The sequence below is a fragment of the Ursus maritimus genome, unplaced genomic scaffold, assembly GCF_017311325.1.
Source record: "Ursus maritimus isolate PB19 unplaced genomic scaffold, ASM1731132v1 scaffold_2, whole genome shotgun sequence".
Classification (NCBI taxonomy): domain Eukaryota; kingdom Metazoa; phylum Chordata; class Mammalia; order Carnivora; family Ursidae; genus Ursus; species Ursus maritimus.
Window position 1 is genome coordinate 4315857 of NW_024424452.1, and position 17285 is coordinate 4333141.

A 17285-nucleotide genomic window follows, 5' to 3' on the forward strand; every position below is an offset into this window, starting at 1 on the left:
AGAAAGGGGCTTTATTTGGAAAAGCAGATAGACAGATTTCCAGTTTTGGCTCTTTAGAGGAGTTGCCCACTGAAATGTTGTTTATACGTAAGGGAGCATCATTAAAAAAAAATTTTTTTTTTAAATTTTATTCCCAAGTTTTTTCTTAAATTAAAGTTAGTTAACATACAGTGTAGTATTGATTTCAGGAGCAAATTTAGTGATTCATCACTTACATACAATACCCAGTGCTCATCATAACAAGTGCCCTTCTTAATGGCCAACCCATTTGGCCACCTCCACCCACCTCCCCAAAATTTTATTTTAAGCAATCTCTACACCCAACCTGGGGTTCAAACCCATAACCCTGAGAGCAAGAGTCACATGCACCACCAACTGAGTCAGCCAGGTGCTCAGGAAGGGAGCATCTTTTTTCTCTTTTTAAAGAAGCTTTAGGGGCGCCTGGGTGGCTCAGCTGGTTAAGCAACTGCCTTCAGCTCAGGTCAAGATCCTGGAGTCCCAGGATCAAGACCTGCATCAGGCTCCCTGCTCAGCGGGGAGTCTGCTCCTCCCCCTAACTCTCCCCCCTCTAACGCCTCTCTCTCAAATAAATAAATAAAATCTTAAAAAAAAAAAAAAGATTTGTTTATTTGAGAGATACAAAGAAGAGAGAGCATGCACTAGGGGAAGGGGGAGGGGCAGGGAGCGGGAAAGAATCCTAAGCAGACGCTGTGCTGAGTGAGGAACCCAACACAGGGCTTGATCTCATGACCGTGAGATCATGACCTGAGCCAAAACCAAGAATCACACGCTTAACCAATGGGACCACCCAAGCGCCCCAGGAAGGGAGCATCCCTAACATGCGTCTTGAACTCACACATCCCTCCTGCTACGCCACAGCACTGACTCAACGTTCCAAACCTATACATCTTCCTCTACACAGTGCTTTACACACACAGCTCTTCCCATCTTCACACCAACTGTACAAGGAAGTACTGGACCGTTATTATCTCCGTTCTTTTTTTTTTAAATTTAAACTTATTTTTATTTTTTGAGGGGGGAGGGGTAAGGGAGAGGGAGGGAGGGAATTGAGACGTGGGGCTCAATCTCACGACACTGAGATCATGACCTGAGCCAACACTTCACCGACTGAGTCTTCCAGGCACCCCTTCATTCTTTTTTAAAAAAGTAAACGAGAAAAGGAAGGCTGAGAGAGGCAAATTAACTTAAGGCCATGAAGCTATGGACTCAGTCTGCTTGATTCCAAATCCACTTGCTCTTTCCACTGTGTTCTCACTGCTTCCCAGCGTGGTGTTTGTTAGCAAGAACAGGTCATTGTTTACTGGAAAACCCAAGGGCACGAGGCTATGAGACAAGCCCTGAGGTTACAATGGGCATCTTGTGTGAGAGCAGATGAAAGAGCGGCAAGACCGCGGAGAGCGGGCGTTAGGGTTTGGAGGGCGCTGCCGGCCAGCTGCAGCTGTGCAGGATGCCTGCTTCCCTGTGCTTCCTGGAGAGCTGGGAATAACCCAGCAAGAGGCAGGATGGGCTACGATGAAACCCAAGGATACCATTTCTTAATGATGATGATAGGAGCCTGCTAATCACTGCAATCTTAGACTGGACACATACGAGGAAGTAGCTCTTCCCGCTACCTGTGGCCAGCTGCATGTCTGGTGGGGCACCGGAGGAAGTGTGTTTTTAGATTCCCATTGGATGCGTGAACAGGCTCAAAGTGAGTGTTCCACACCAGAACCAAGTATCACTTGGTCCTTCTGTCACCCAGCCCCAGGGCCTTCATTTGTACATACTTGCCACTCACTTCCCCAAAGGGAGCCAGGACAATGATGTACAGAGACCTGCTAATGACAGTGCCTGAGACCATCATCCCACCATCACTGCTCCGCGTGAAGTTCCGTTCCCAGTCAGAGTGGTAAGGGAGACACTGCTGCGCTGAAAGGAATGGTTAACACTCTCCCTTTCCCTCTCTTGCCGCCTTCAACAAACACCTCCTGAGAGCCTGCCCCTTCGACCAGGCTCTATTCCCAGCAAAGCATCACTGAACAAATGAGGTCCCACTCCATAGAGTCTACATTCTGACAGACAAATAGATAAAGGTCCACTCTGCAGGAAGACCACGAACACCCTGGGCACGAGTGTGGGCGGGGAGGCTGCCATCTGACACTAGTGTGAAGGATAGCCTCGTGTCTGGGTGGCATTCCAGTGTGAACCTGAAGGGGATCGGGCAGGGTGGAAGCTGGGGGGTGAAGTCACCTGGGAGAGCAGGAGAGGAGCTCAGAGAAGCAGCCTCCAGGGCCAGCACAGTTGGCCTCCAGTCAATGACACACGCCTGACACTCTTAACCTCACAATGCTCTGCCTAGATGTCCTTTTTCTTCTGGCAACACCTACCCATCAGTTCTCATTTCAAACACTAGGGGCTCTGGGAGACCCAAATGGCCTGGGCAAGAGTTGGCTCCATTTCCCTGGACTCCTAGAGCACTTGGCTCCCACTCTATTACAGCACTTTTGTCTTGTAATTATCAGATTACATCACATCTCCAAGGAGCCAAGCCCTGTTTGCAGGCAAAGACTATGCTCTGCTGACTACTACAGACAGACTTGGAATGGAAGGTTCAATTAATCTATTTTTAAAAAAGTTACCCTTTGAGTGCCTCTTTTGCGTCACATGGGTATGCACTGGTGAATAAACCAGCAAAATTCTGGGATCACAAGGTGCTTACCGCCTAGCACACAATGTCTCAGGTGTCTTTTGGATTTCTAGGGCCGTGCACTAGGTCTGACCCACACAAGGGACTGAATATATAAAAAACTTCCAAGATGAAGGCTGGCAACACAAAGCACATTCCTCTTCATGTGGAGTTAACAAACACACATCCCACCCTTACTCCTGGGACTTCTGCATTTTATATGTAAAAAAGGCATTTGAAATCTCTTAGTAAAATGAACCCCTTCTCCAAAGAACATTATCTCCTCCTTATCAGGTCTTCATATTTATAATCATGCAAAGTACAATGAGTTCATGAGAAAATCAAGTTCTATATAAGATACTTTCATTGGGGGGGCTTGCCTGGCTCAGTTGGTAGAGCATACGGCTCTCGAACTCAGAGTCATGAGTTCAAGCCCCATGTTGGGTACAGAGCTTACTTTAAAAAAAAAAGAAAATCAACTGGATTTAATAAAACTTAAAAGAGGGGCGCCTGGGTGGCACAGCGGTTAAGCGCCTGCCTTCGGCTCAGGGCGTGATCCCGGCGTTCCGGGATCGAGCCCCACATCAGGCTCCTCCGCTATGAGCCTGCTTCTTCCTCTCCCACTCCCCCTGCTTGTGTTCCCTCTCTCGCTGGATGTCTCTATCTCTGTCAAATAAATAAATAAAATCTTTAAAAAAAAAATAAATAAATAAAACTTAAAAGAAATCAATATTACATAAAAAAAAAAACCTTTCAGGTTAAGTCATTATAGCTTGTGCCTTAAGGACACAGGTTATGTCTTTCTTACGGTGGTTTCTTTCTTTGCTCCCCCCTAATTCCTTTCCCCAATCCAATGCACAAAACTATAAAGACCAGTTATTACCAAGAAGCTAATGGCCAAATGCCGGCAGATGGTGCTTGACAAAGCGCTGCATCTTTTCAAATTACAATATTCTTTGTTGGCTTTCACCTATAACTTCAATATGTGGAAACATCTCTCTTCGATTCGGATGAGAGGTGCTTTGCAAACATCAGTGCTTACTAGGTCGTGCCTGTGAGAAAGTCAGGACTGAAAAATCTGTCAGCCTGGCTCTCTCCCTCCCCCACTCAGGGCTTGAGAAGGTCAGTTAGCACCTGAGGTCAGACCACAGGTTCCTAGGGCTCCCACCCACCGGAACAAGACAGTCCAGCCTGCCTGGGTCCATTTTTCTTAAGAACAAACACAATGTGAGCATTAATTCTTTTAATGAGGTCCTGTAATTATCTGATTACATCCCATCTCCACAAGAAGTCATGCTCTCCTCACAGGGATTTCTCTTTCCCTCAAAGGCAGAAGAACCTTTGGATTTCTAAATGCAGAATTCAAATCCGGGCGTGGCCAGGCAACACCTCTGGGCAATGGTACCGAAGAATAGACTTCTCTGGGGAAGATTTCACACTGTTCTTATTTTTTGATGGTTATACATACACACACTAAATTAATTTTTTAAACATGTGTGCTTTGGATGCATACCCTCCCACTTCGAGATACAGAAGCTGCCTTTGAAAAAAGAAATCTCTAAACCTTACTCCTGCAGATTAGAAAGAAGCCAAGCATTCCTTTCTTCTAGATTCACTGGGATTAGGTGACAAATCACAATGGGTGGCTTCGAATTTGGTTTCTGTGCTAATGCTGCCCCCTAGGGATAGAAAGTTAAAAAGGCACTGAGACTTCTGGAGTCGCCCCGCCTGGGAGAGGAGAAATCCAGACTGGGAAAACCAGCTACATCATGATCACAGCGACCTGCTTTTTCACTCTGCTATGGGGACCAGGGCTTTTGAGATAAAGTGGGATGTAAAGGCTTCCTGGAATAAAGGTAAGTTTAATTTAATTTTACCTTTACCAGAATAACAAAAATACCAATTCCCTTACAGAGTTATTCAAATACTGATGACTGCTTCTCTCGAATGCCCATTTAACAGAATCCCTGGGACAAGATCAATACCAGGAGGTGGATGTTTATATAGAAATTTCGAGACAAATAGGTGAGTTCCTACTAGGTACTATGACTACTGCTCTGGGCACTGGGGAAGAAAAATGAACAAATACAACCCCTAATTTCATGGAGTTACTGGGGGTAACTTTACGTTAAATCAGTGAAATACATGTAAGACAGGATTTTATGTGCTAAGGAGAAAATTATAGGAAGGAAGAATATTCTGGGGTGCTGAGAGGCAGAGATCGTTCATAATTATAAAGTGGGTGGTTGGGGAAGGCCTGAGAAGGTGAATTTAAAGAAAGATTTGAGGAAGGTGAGGAAATGAGTTTTATGATGTCTGGGGGAAAGGACTCCAGGCCACTGGAACAGCAAGGAGTGAGGTGGGAATGCCAGTAAAAGGAGACTGGGGTGTCCAGGGCCTGGTAGGCGATGACGAGGACTGTGGCATGTACCCAGAATAAAGAGAGGTTGAGTTGAAGAGGATTTTCTCTACAAGGGCCTGAGTATGTGAGTCCCAAAGAACCCCTATGTGTGGGCACCCCTTTCATGGAAAGCTCTGAGCCATCCTGTCCTAGGGCCCTGGTCTCCTGCCTCCAATTTCTGTCTCTGAGAGGGCTGAAAGGGCAGGTGGGCAGGAGAGCAGGGGTCGTGACTAAGCCCAGTCCAAAGGGGCTTGCTCACAGAAGATGCTCAACACAATAGTACGAGTTTGTGGAATCAAAGTCACTTATAGGTATGATGTTTATACTATGAATTGCAACCCATTGGATGGGCTGTGAAATCATTTTAGTAGATTATTACCAGTGTTTATTTGTTTGTTTATTTTTCAAACTATAACAGAAAAGAAGATACTGGAGTGCACTCCACATGTCAGGTCACTGTTCTGTAAAACTACTGTTTTGGTTACATACAAGTATATTTACTTCCATACTGGTTTTACGGTTTAGGGGTCATTCGAAACAGTCTGAAAGCCATTAACTTAGGATTCATTCATTCATGAACCAAAAAGTTTACTTTCTATTTTTATTTTATTTTTCAAAAGATTTTATTTATTTGCGCAAGAGAGAGAGAGAGAGTGCCAGCGCACACACAAGCAGGGGGAGCGGCAGGCAGAGGCTACCTGTGGAGCAAAGAAGCCAATGTGGGACTCAATTCCACGACCCTGGGACCATGACCTGAGCCGGAGGCAAAAAGCTTAACCAACTGAGCCACCCAGGCATTCCAAAAAATTTATGATTTTTTAAAAAGATTATAGTTATTTGAGTGATTGAGAAAGAGAGAGAGAGAAAGCGAGCTCAAGAGCAGCAGGAGGGGCAAAGGGGGAGGTAGAAGAAGACTCCCTAATGAGCAGGAAGCCTGACCCAGGGCTCAATCCCAGGACCCTGAGATCATGGCCTGAACCAAAGGCAGACACTTAACGGACTGAACCACCCAAGTGCCTCCCAAAAGTTTATTATTTAAAAAAGACTGATTTATTTGAGAGAGAGCGCCAGAGACAGCGTGCCACGCGCTGGGGAGCATGTGTGTGTGTGTGTGGGGGGGCGCTGGCATTGGGAAGGGGGGGACAGGGGGAGAGGGAGAGAGAGACACTCTCAAGCAGACTTCCCACTCGGGCGGCAAGCCTAACATGGACGGGGCTTAATTCCACAACCCCAAGATCATGATCCGAGCTGAAATCAAGAGTTGGGACGCTCAACTGAGTGACCTAGGCACCCTGAACCAAAAAGTTTTTTTTAATTAACTGATTTATTTGAGAGAGAGAGAGAGAGAGAGAGAATGAGTTGGGGGGGGGAAGGGAGAGGGAGAAGCAGACTCCCTGCTGAGCAAGAAGCCTGATTCAGGACTTGATCCCAGGACCCTGGGGTCATGACCTGAGCCAAACGCAGACACTTAACCGACTGAGCCACCTAGGAGCCCCCAAAAAGTTTCTTTAAAGGATGAGAGGCTCTTTCTCAACAGGAGCTTCCAGGAAACACTGAGGAATTTAAAAATGGCCCCACCTCTGGTTTACCCTGGAGCTAATGCTTTTAGTGAGGAACAGTGCAGAACAACAGCCTTCATGAGAGCTCGTAGCAAAGCAATGTATTAGGAAGTGGTGAATCTAATAATAGATCATCTCAAACTGTCGGAAATAAACACTGCTAGGACTTGGGCAGAAATAAGCCCAAGCACATCTCATCTCTGCTCACTGCAAGGGCTTCTCCTGGGCTTCCTGGAGCTTCTGGGAATGCTGGCCTGGCAGGAGCAGCCAGCAAAGCCAGCTCTTGTCCTGCTCAGATTCCAGGAAAAACCAAAAGACGTATCCCCCACAATATGCTTCAGGACCACATCTCTTATTTTCATGTTGTTAGCTAACGGGACAGGGGTGTTGAGGGGAAGCAGACAATAAAAATACAGGCCCTCACAGCCCAGACCTCAGAGAGAAGTTACCCTCGCTCTCAGAGTTAACATGAGCACTCCAGCCTCCTGTGCAGCTCCACCTAATCTGAGGAATGGGAAGATGTTACCTGAGGCGAGAAAAAGGGGAAATCAGGAATATGCCAGTCTGACCACACTCCAAGGGAGAGGGAGGGCACCGGCCAGCTTGAGCATCTCTGGCCTTGTCACAGCTACCATCCTGCAGCAGTGACAACAACTAGCCATGCGCTCCCTCTCAGACGTGCATGCGGGGACAGATGGCATGTGCCGGAAGGCCAACTTGAGTGTGTGATAGTTCTGTGACTGAACTAGCATTCTGGTTTGTCTCTCAACCTCAACGTGTGGATTTGGTTTGGGTCAGTGGGAGGAAATTCAGCTTCTGGACCAATAGTGCCAGACAAACCCCTGGCCCTGGCACTCTCTGTGTTCACAAGGCTCACCAGGGCTGCCAATGAAAGATGCAGATCCCGACACTGTGGACCCGAGTGGGTCCAAGAACCTGCATACAGACCAACTTCTTGGGATATTGTTAGTGCAGGCTTACAGATGGTGTTTTAGGAAGCCCGGCCCCATTACAGCACTGCCTCCCTGTGAGGCCTTGCCTTGGGGGCTTTCCTCTGGGACAGTCATGACTACAGCTCCCTCACGGAGTTGGTTTCCCACAAGGGAAAAGCAAATAAATGCTAATTAATGTCCCATACCCAAGAGCCTGCTCAGTGTCCCTTTATGAAGTCTGAGTAGATACTACATACACTTTTGACACTTTTTTCCTCCTTGCCAAAGTCAGGGGGGAAAAAAAAGGCCTTCTGTACATACTGTCCACTTTTATCTTAACCTAAGGTCTGAGAATGTGCTGTGAATGAGCAAAGTAGAGAAACCAGGCCCTGACACTCAGGCCTGACAAGCAGGGATGAAGGCCATCTTGGCATTCCTATGCGCACCTGGTCTGGCAACAAGCTGGGAGATCTGTACAGCTGGGTTTAAAAAGTAGCAAAATATACATACATACATACATACATACATACATATATATTTAAGGTTTTATTTATTTGAGAGAGCAGCAGAGGGAGAGGGAGACGCAGACTCCCTGCCAAGCAGGGAGCCCGACACGGGGCTTGATTTCAGGACCCTGGGTTCATGACCTGAGCCGAAGTCAGATGCTTAACCGACTGAGCCACCCAGGCATCCCAGTGAAATGTATTTCAAAATACAATGAAAAAAGAAACAGTGAGACCTATAGCACACACCATTCATGTAAATGACAATCACACTGCTCAGACTACTTTCTCAAGGCGTACACACATTTGGGGATGTATACAAAATGCTTAAAGCGGGTGTCTCAGGGATGGAGGTAGGAGCAGGGATTGAGAGATGAAGAAAATAAAACAAGACAGGGGTTCTTGCGCAGCTGATTCTGATGGTGTACCCTAAGAAGGAGTGTGGCTGACTCAGATTCGCAGACTTGGTTCCAGCCCTTACCCCCAGACTAAACACACTGCCCCCTTTGCCCTGGGTTACTGTCCTCATCCTCCCTAGCTTTAAAAACAGGTGTAGAATAACTGGATTAACTTCCATATTCACAAATTGAAAGGCAGAGTATTACCAACAGGGCATAAGCACAAAAGTACAGGTGTATTCTGGGGTGTATCTTTCACTAGTGCGTCTATTTTGGTTAGGTTTGTGGATTTATTTCATCGACTTAGTCTAAAAATGACTCAGTTTTAGAATTTGAAAAACCCTGAAAAAACTCTGGATAGTAAAAAATCAAACTAGTAAGAATTAGCATATACTCAGAAAGATGGGTCCTGACAAGTGAGAAGACCTCATGGAATCTCTGATCCTGGGATACACATGGTTCTGTATTTTTTGGACAGCTTTATAGATATTAGGACTTAGCTTCCCCCTCCCCCCCTTAACCATTTGGGATGGAATTCTTACAGTGGAGGGAACATAATCCAATCTTTTCCTGATTATTCACAGTTATGGTCCTGTGGTACATCCACGACTCTGAGCTGTAACCAGGAAAGCCACTGGAGTCTATCAAGATGTTTGGGCAGTCTGTCCCTACCCCAAATGTCCCCAGGCCAGTGGGCCCTTGGAGTCTTCCGTTTGGCTGGATGGTTTCTTCCCTGCTTTCAGGTGACCCCTTTTTGCTGCTGTTTCTATGCTTAACCTGACACGCTTCTTCTTTCTTCCCATCTATCTGTTAAAGAGCTGAAAACCAGATAACTATGCATTTTAGAACTGGGTCTCAAATAAGAATAGACTGATCTAAAGGCAAATCTCTAGTGTTCACCTTGGAGGACAGAGCATCACAGACTGTAATGCTAACTATTTTGGATGCTTCAAAGGCTTTTCAGATTAGCTCCTGCTACCAGTTCAGTGTAGAAGATGAGAAAAGGCAGCTATGGAAAATTCTTCTCAAAAATGATGATTTTAAAAGCTGCTCTGGCTTGACCTTGATGGACCTCTCCTAACCTGATTATCTTCACCTCCTGGGCCAACACTGTGGGGGGATGGTACTCTCCGCCTTGGCAGACATGTCTGTGGGGACTGTGGGGGTACTAGGTCAATCCCCTCACCTTGTATTGTTTCTCTGAGGGTGATCTTCCAGCCTAGGCAGAGCGCCATTCAGACCAACACCACTCTTTAGTTATGGCGGTGAAGAAAGATGCCTATGTTTTCATAATTTACCAGACGACAAGCTTCCGTCTTGCCAGGACATATTCAATCAGTTCTCATCAACAGGCTTTCTCATGAAACCCAACCCACGGGGTTAGTGCAGCGGGAGACCCAGAAATGTTACAAGCCTTTTTAGATCTGGTGCCCAGGTATCACTATATTCACCCTAGTTTTTAGGGTCCCTGAACTTTAATGAAGCCCTCTGTCAAGAAAATAAAGCCTTAAAGACAGTACAGATACGCAGTATCTGGAACTGTGATAGCAAATTTGTGTTTAATGGGGTTAATCAAACAGGGCCTGGATTTATCTGTATTCTCTCATTTGATAAAATGGAAGAATAAGCTGGGGATATCTGACCCACCTTAAAACACCCCACAAAATAACCCTAGATTGTTATGAAGTGTATCTTAACACAATTCTAACTTAAATAAAGTCAATAACTTACCTTCGCAAAATGAGGACATGTTTTTCCCCAGGACTCAAGGAGAATGGAGTTACTCTTGAAGAAAGCATGACAGGTTTAGAGATCATGCGGGGGATTTTTTGAGAACTGCTTGGGAGGTACAGTCTGAGCCCAGATGTGGGCAGCTCTGGCATGTAGAAGGTGTTTAAAGACAGTTTGGATGAGATCACCTGAGGCAGGTGGGGACAGATGCACAGGTAAGAGCCCCAGGGTGCTCCAGGAGTGGTGTGCAGGGCAGACAAAGGGAGGACCAGGAAGCTTCCCAGTGAGGGGGTAATTTAAGGTACTAGAATGGGTTTCTAAAATGGAAAGATGACAAAGGAAAGAGGGAGCGAGGGAAACGGATATGCACCATGGATTGGCAAGCTCTTTCTTTTGGGCTAGTTTGTAACTCTACATCCCTCTCTCTCAGCCTGAGTAGTGAGGCACATCCTACCTACATTTCTCTCTGGTGATGTCTTGTAAAATCTGAGACAGAATTTCTACCATTTTGTAGTCCTAGAGTGACAGAATCCAAAGCCCTTGCAAGTGGTGAGCTTCCTGGAACCAAGAGGAGGTACAAGTAACTGACTTAACTCTGAGCCCCATCCCACCACTAAATAACACAGATGATTCTTGGCTCAGATTCTCTTAATTATCAATGGGCTAGAACTGCAACATTCATGAAACATAAGATCACAAGTCAGTAGTAGCAGCTTCCCAGAACCACCAACTTCAGCTCTAACTAAACAAGGAACTCCTAGGTAGACATTCAGGGTGGAATGTATCAATATGCTCTTTCCAGTATGGTTGGCCTTGTGGCAGGTAGTCGTACCTGGGAGTGGATGTAGAGGAAGAATGGAGCCTCCGCAGAGTTGTTAAAAGTGGGTTACATGATGACCCTTTTTGATACCGAATTTGGACAGTGACTTCTGGAAAACTTGGGAACAGGAGAATGGGTTCTTAAAGGAGTGGCGGAGGTCAGGGTGGGAAACCACCAAAGCGAACAGTAAAGTGGGCTGGGGAGGCGCACAGTGCTCTATATCCCTTCTCTGCGGCGACTGCTTTCTCTCCGGCACTCCTGGGACAGGCCCTGTGCATCTGCATTTCTCTGTCTTCCCGATACCCTCCCTGCTGACCCTTCAATCCTGGTCTTTAATAATGCTCATTGCCCCTTTCCGAATTGGACTTTGTGAGGAGGCAGAGGCCTTTCCCTTGAACGTGGCCCGCGTTAATTCTTTGTTGACCAGTGCAATCTCTCTAGTTGCCTTTTGGTTCCTGTGCCTGGAGAAAGACATAAACATTTACGGCTCACCACTCCGGGTTGATGGCATGGAGGAAAAAATGACATGTAGGAAATTAAGTAAATGGCTTCTGGAGTGTGGTTTCAGGTGCACTTCTGGGCTGGTAATTGGAAAGTCCCCTTGGACTTCTTTCCATTTTTATTTTTAAAGCTCACCAGCCTTCCCCACCTGCTGTCCCAACTCCTGAAAGGAATGAAGACAACATAATATAGCAGAAGGAGCCCAGGCTTTAGACATTAAGACAATTTGTTGCTATTTACGCTATGGGCAGGCTCCCCGGTCTCTTCTCAAAGACTTACTCTTCAGATCTCCCTGGAGGAGTATAAAGACAAAATGAAAAAAATACGTGGCCTCGGGGATGATGTCTGGCACTCAGAAGCGGTCCCTCTGCTGCCGTCACGAGTGGGCTCCACTTTCCCGAGATACCTCTGACGACTCTGCCATTTCTGTTTCCAACTCCCGAAGGATTAGAGCATCAGCAACAAGCCTCATGTTCCCTGGGGCTTGTTTTCTATACTTGCATGTAGTGCAATCTGGGTATATGCCTGTTTTTTTTTCTTTTTCTTTCCTCATATGGTTTGCACAGCGGACTCTACGATGACACCATCCACTTACAATGTTTACTAAGTGCGCGCCGAGGATGAAGCAGAGAGCAGGGTGTCATCAGCAGTGCTTGATGTTATCGAACTGTATGCTCTCTTCAGGCTTCAAATATTAGCAACAGCCCCACATAAGAGCCTAATCCTTCAGCTGTGAACCCTGGCAATACTCTGCTTGGACTACATCTGACCACAAAGTCCTTTTCTTTTGTGTTCAGGGCCTTGCTCACTGCCCAGGGAGTGGAAGGCCATTTATAAACCATTCACCTGCCCTCAGCCACACAGTTAGCTCCTGGAAAAGGGATGGAAATCAAGGGAACCACACATTTGTAAAAGTTTTTAGGATGACTTTCCTCCAAAGAATTCACAGTTCTCCCAAATTTTTATCACAAGGAGACAGAATTCTGTCTTCCCAGAAAGAACAAAGGTAAAGCAAATTTAAGAGTGTAATCACTTTTGGGGCACCTGGGTGGCTCTGTCGGTTAAGCATCCGACTCTTGATCTCAGCTTGGGTCTTTATCTCAGGGTCATGAGTTCAAGCCCCACACTGGGCTCCACACTGGGTGTGAGGCCTACTTAGGGGAAAAAAAAAGGTGTAATCACTTTTGATCCTTCTTGGCCACTTCAAAATTCACTAATTCTGGTTTGGTATCAACTGAGGAGGTATAATGATGGGCTGTTTAATTCTTGTCAAGGAGGCTAAGAAAACCAAGAATAACACGGCTTTTTGATGTGTTGCAGACGACAGTCCCCTTCCTCTAGTGCTGGAAGGAAGGTCCTGTCCTTGACCTTAGCTGGAAGTCAAGGTGATCCCATTCTTCACAAGTGCCATTTATGCAGCAGGCTTGCAAAAAGAATGTTGCTGCCCATGCTGGTAGTTTTTCACCTTCTCCTTAAAAAAAAAAAAAACAACAAAACAACCCTCCCGCCCTGTAAAAAAAAAACACACACAAATAAAAAAACCCTCTTCAGAGTAAACATCAGAGCTGGGCTTTCGGTCATTCCCTCCTGCTACTACTGAAGTACGACAAAAAGGAGTCTCTCTGGGGCACAGGAGGTATGAGTGGAGTATGCGGGTCAGAGAAGGGACGAACAAAATGCTAGCCTGACACTGTGGCATGATGAGCAGCGCGCGGGGGAGATTCCCAGCTTGGAAGGCACAGCAACAGGGCCACCGACACTGGTCTCAATAGAGAAACACTTCATGATAAACAGCATGGACATGCCACTACTTTTCCAATCCCCTATTCCTTTTATTTTCCCAGTTCATAAGCTTTGACAACTCCGGTTATGGTATGACTGTCTTTCACATATTTCTGTTATGGAAAATAGCACAACACTGTTTGGTTAGTACATCACCCACCGGAGGTCTCCGGACACCTTTCTTACATTCCTACTCACATGGCTCTTTCTCCAGTTGAAAACTAGTCCTCTTCTTCAAAATAGGAGCGGTTTGTTTAATCAACGATTTTTAGTTCTGCAGGACATAATACTATAAAGAATATTGGAGAACATTTAACGCAGGCAGGTGGCTACAGATGGTCCCCTCAGGGACAGTTATCTAGTCCCTTGCTCCTCAAAAGATAAGCAGCAATGTCTGTACACAAGCTCCTGGGTACGTGCAGAACAACCTGGGCTCTTCAGAAGGTCAGATTTTGCTATTGGCAATTATAGGGAAGTTGACTATATTCAATCATTATCCATTCGTGTACTCAACGCCCCTGAAATCATCACTCCATCTTGCTTCAAATGGAAGGTGATCAACAAGCCCTTTCCTGGAGGGCAAGAGTCCAGCAGTAAGACACCAGAAACGTATTAGAGAGTGAGGTGTCAGGAAGGGCTGGCAGTGAAGTCTACAACTGTTCATGTTTGTAAATCAAAGACAACTATCAAATTTAGCAAATATTGCTGAAAATGAAAATACTGTGAAAATGAAAATACCAATGCATTTTGGAAAGCACTCTTGTAAACGATGCTGACACAGCTTCAGGACTGTATATAAACTGTTCGCATTGAGCACTGTGGCTGCCTGCCGATGCAAGGACCTAGTGATGCGGGGAGGCAGGCTTGCCTGCTGCCATGTCATGCTGGGGCAGCTGCCAAGAGGAGATATTCAGGCCCAAGGGAGAATGCTGAGCTGATTGTCTGAAGACAAACCATCTTTTATTGTCTTGTTTGCTTATTCTTGGGTATACATTTTGGGTCCCGTTAGCTAGAGTGGCTTTAAGACAAACCTTAGGATGCCACTATCTCAAACACTGTCACAAAAGTTTGATAAGGGAGAAATGAAATCAATACTGAGTCCCTACCACTCTGATTCTAAAGCATGCTTAATCCCTACTCCTACTTTTTTATTAGTTTCTTCATTCAAACCTAAACATGACCTCTGGAAGCAGAAATGCAAGTAAAGTACTGATTGTGAGTACGTCTTCTAACACCGCATGTTGCCAATGTGACTTCCCTCCCGTCTTTTCCAAGCTGTCTTCAGGATTCATCCGCAGCCCCAGCTCTCAGTTCCTGTTACAGGGCCTGCACAGGGGGAATGTGCAGCGGTGGCCATACAAGCACCCCACCTACAGCTTTCCTGGAGGGCAAGAGTCCAGCCCAGGAAGGTAGAGCTGAAGGTCCACAGTAGCAACTGCCCTAGTCACACATCCACGTTCCTAGAGGGCTTACAGTGCTTCCCCTGAGCACCTGGCCCCGCAGAGAGCTGCCAGAGGACAGCCTGCTCTGGCACTGCTAGTATCTGTTTTCATTCTTAATTCTTTCCTCACAGCAACTGTTCAAAATAACAACAGATGGACAAGAGGATACAACTTCACTAGAAGCCACTGCCTTTTGCCAGGCTCCTCAAGCTCTGCTCTACTCAGGCTCAGAAGCAACTGCTCCATGTGCCTGGATGAAGGCTGACCTGGAAATACACAGGGGAGGCATTTGCTAATACTCTAATTGATTTGTCTTTGGCTCAATTATTAGTCCAATCATAACCGGTCCTGCTTTTTATTGCTCTCCCAACAATCTGACCCAGTAAAAAAAAAAAAACAAACACAAAAAAACAAACAAACCAAAAACCCCACATCATTTATTTGTGGCTGTTATGGACTGAATGGTACCTCCTCCCCGTAAGTTCAGATGCTCAAGTCCTGACCCCCATACCTCAGAATGTGTATCTACTTGGAAATAAGACTTTTAAAGAGGTGATTAGGTTGACAAAAGGTACTTAGGGCAGACCCTAATCCAATCTGACTGGTGTCCTTAGAGCAAGAGGAGATTTGGACACACAGAGCGAAACCAAAGATGCGTGTTCCCAGTGGAAAGGCCAGGGAAGGACACAGGGAGAAGGCAGCCACCTGCAAGCCAAGGAGAGAGGTCTTAGAAGAAATCAAACCTGCTGACGCTTTGGTCTTAGACTTACAGACTTCAGAAAAATAAAAATAAATTGTGAAGTGTGAAAAAATAAGTTGCTGTTGTTTAAGCCACCCAGTCTGTGGCATTTGGCTATGGCAGCCCTTCAGCGTTAATCAAACACTAGATGGCGGTGCCTCCAGAGCACTCGTGATCCCCTCCTGCTGCCCTCCGATCTTCGTACACGCTTAAGACTCTAAGTCATGATTCTTGGGGGGACAGATGGGAAACACAGACTGTGGAGACTATGACTAAGTCCCAGAAAACTAAGAATGTCACCAATTTATTTCTAATCCAGATGAACACACGGCTTCCTGGAAGTAGCTGCCTCTAAACATGTGTTTACTTTGGGGAAACAATCTTGTAGTTATAGCCATTAATTAATAATTAATTAATCAAAATTTTAAACAAGTAATCTCTACACCCAAGGTGGGGCTCAAACTCACGACCCTGAGATCAAGAATTGGATGCTCTACCGACTGAGCAGGCGAGGTGCCCCTCTATCAGTTACTTTTGTTTTCACTAATGATGTCAAATACTCGCACCCTACAAAATGATCAGGCTGGAGAGTTATGTTTGCTAAATTTAGTAAAAAGAAGCAAAGCAACCAGCCTTAGAATAACCAACCCCACCACCTAATAGGAGTGGAGTGCTTGCAACGTGAAGAGACAGTTTATGCTAGTGACCAACTTTGACAGGAATGAGACTCTGAATATATTTTCTGGGAACAAAGAGAGGTCTCCAGAATTCACAAAATACATGTTGAATTAAATTTGCACCCATCTTCCTGTATCCTCTCGCCGGTACCAACAACAAATAATTAACGATGTTTAGGTGTGATTAATTACATCTATTTCAACAAATATTTACCAAGCAAGACAGACAGTGTGTTAGGAAGTGGAAATAAAACCACGAATAAGACTCTGTCCCTAACTTTGAGGAGATGGTAAGGTTCAAGAACCCAGCTGCCAAGCAAAAGTGAGATGCAGTTTGCCCAAAGTTTTAAATTTAAGAAAAGCCAGAGATCTGGAATTTTATACAAAATCTGATTTTATATATCGGAAGCTAATTAAAAACTAGTTCCTAATGTCGGTGAGGACTCCACAAGCATGGCTGTGGGCTGGATCTGGCGGGTGTGTGTGTCTACCTTACAACTTCTCGGTTTGCACGTCATGGGTCAGGCCTAGGACTGGATACAGCAGGGGACAATTACTGGCACCAAGGAAACATTCACAACCTTGGCTCTAAGCTGAGTTTGTACATTTTGTACATTCATCCACTGAAAACTGCTATACTTGCCAGCTGGTCCCCTATTGTCCTCACCACTCCTCACCCACCTTTGTAAAGGAATCACATGCAGTTTTCCTTAACTATTGAGTGAGGAAGGGGCCAGACTAGAAAGAGTGTCAGAAGCCTGGAGCTCTAGAAGCCACTGTAGGTTCTCCCTAGGTGATGTGAAGGAATAGCAAGGTTGACTTGGCATTACAGGGCAGCCAGGAGGGAGGAGACTGGGGGACGGAGTGCCAAAGACCAGGGCTTCAGTCCAGCATGAGACTCTGGGCCAGGTGGAACAGGAAGATGGAAGGTTCTGAAGAACCTCTTCCATCTGGCTAAAGAGAAGAAACCCAAACAACCCTAAGAACCCACAGCCTATGAGAAAAATCTGCTGCCCCAGGACTCCTAGGAAAGACTGTTCAAAGAGGTGCCGTTGCTCACTCACTTGTAGGAGCACGAGGGGAGCCTTTAAAGCAACGTGGATGCAAAACG

The 17285-nt window shown here is 45.8% G+C and overlaps 1 protein-coding gene across 6 annotated transcripts in view; it reads right to left on the reverse strand.

The window, feature by feature from the left end:
* Positions 1–17285, reverse strand: part of RNF216 (ring finger protein 216) — a 141956-nt gene that overhangs the window by 29901 nt on the left and 94770 nt on the right. The window contains exon 14 of one of the 6 annotated variants that reach the window (XM_040634740.1): positions 12083–15463. The exons of the other annotated variants lie outside the window; for them this stretch is intronic. Within the exon in view, the coding sequence (XP_040490674.1) occupies positions 15284–15463 (180 nt within the window). The 3' untranslated portion in view covers positions 12083–15283. Of the gene's footprint in view, positions 1–12082; positions 15464–17285 lie in introns of those variants that run through there. 6 annotated transcript variants of the gene reach the window in all.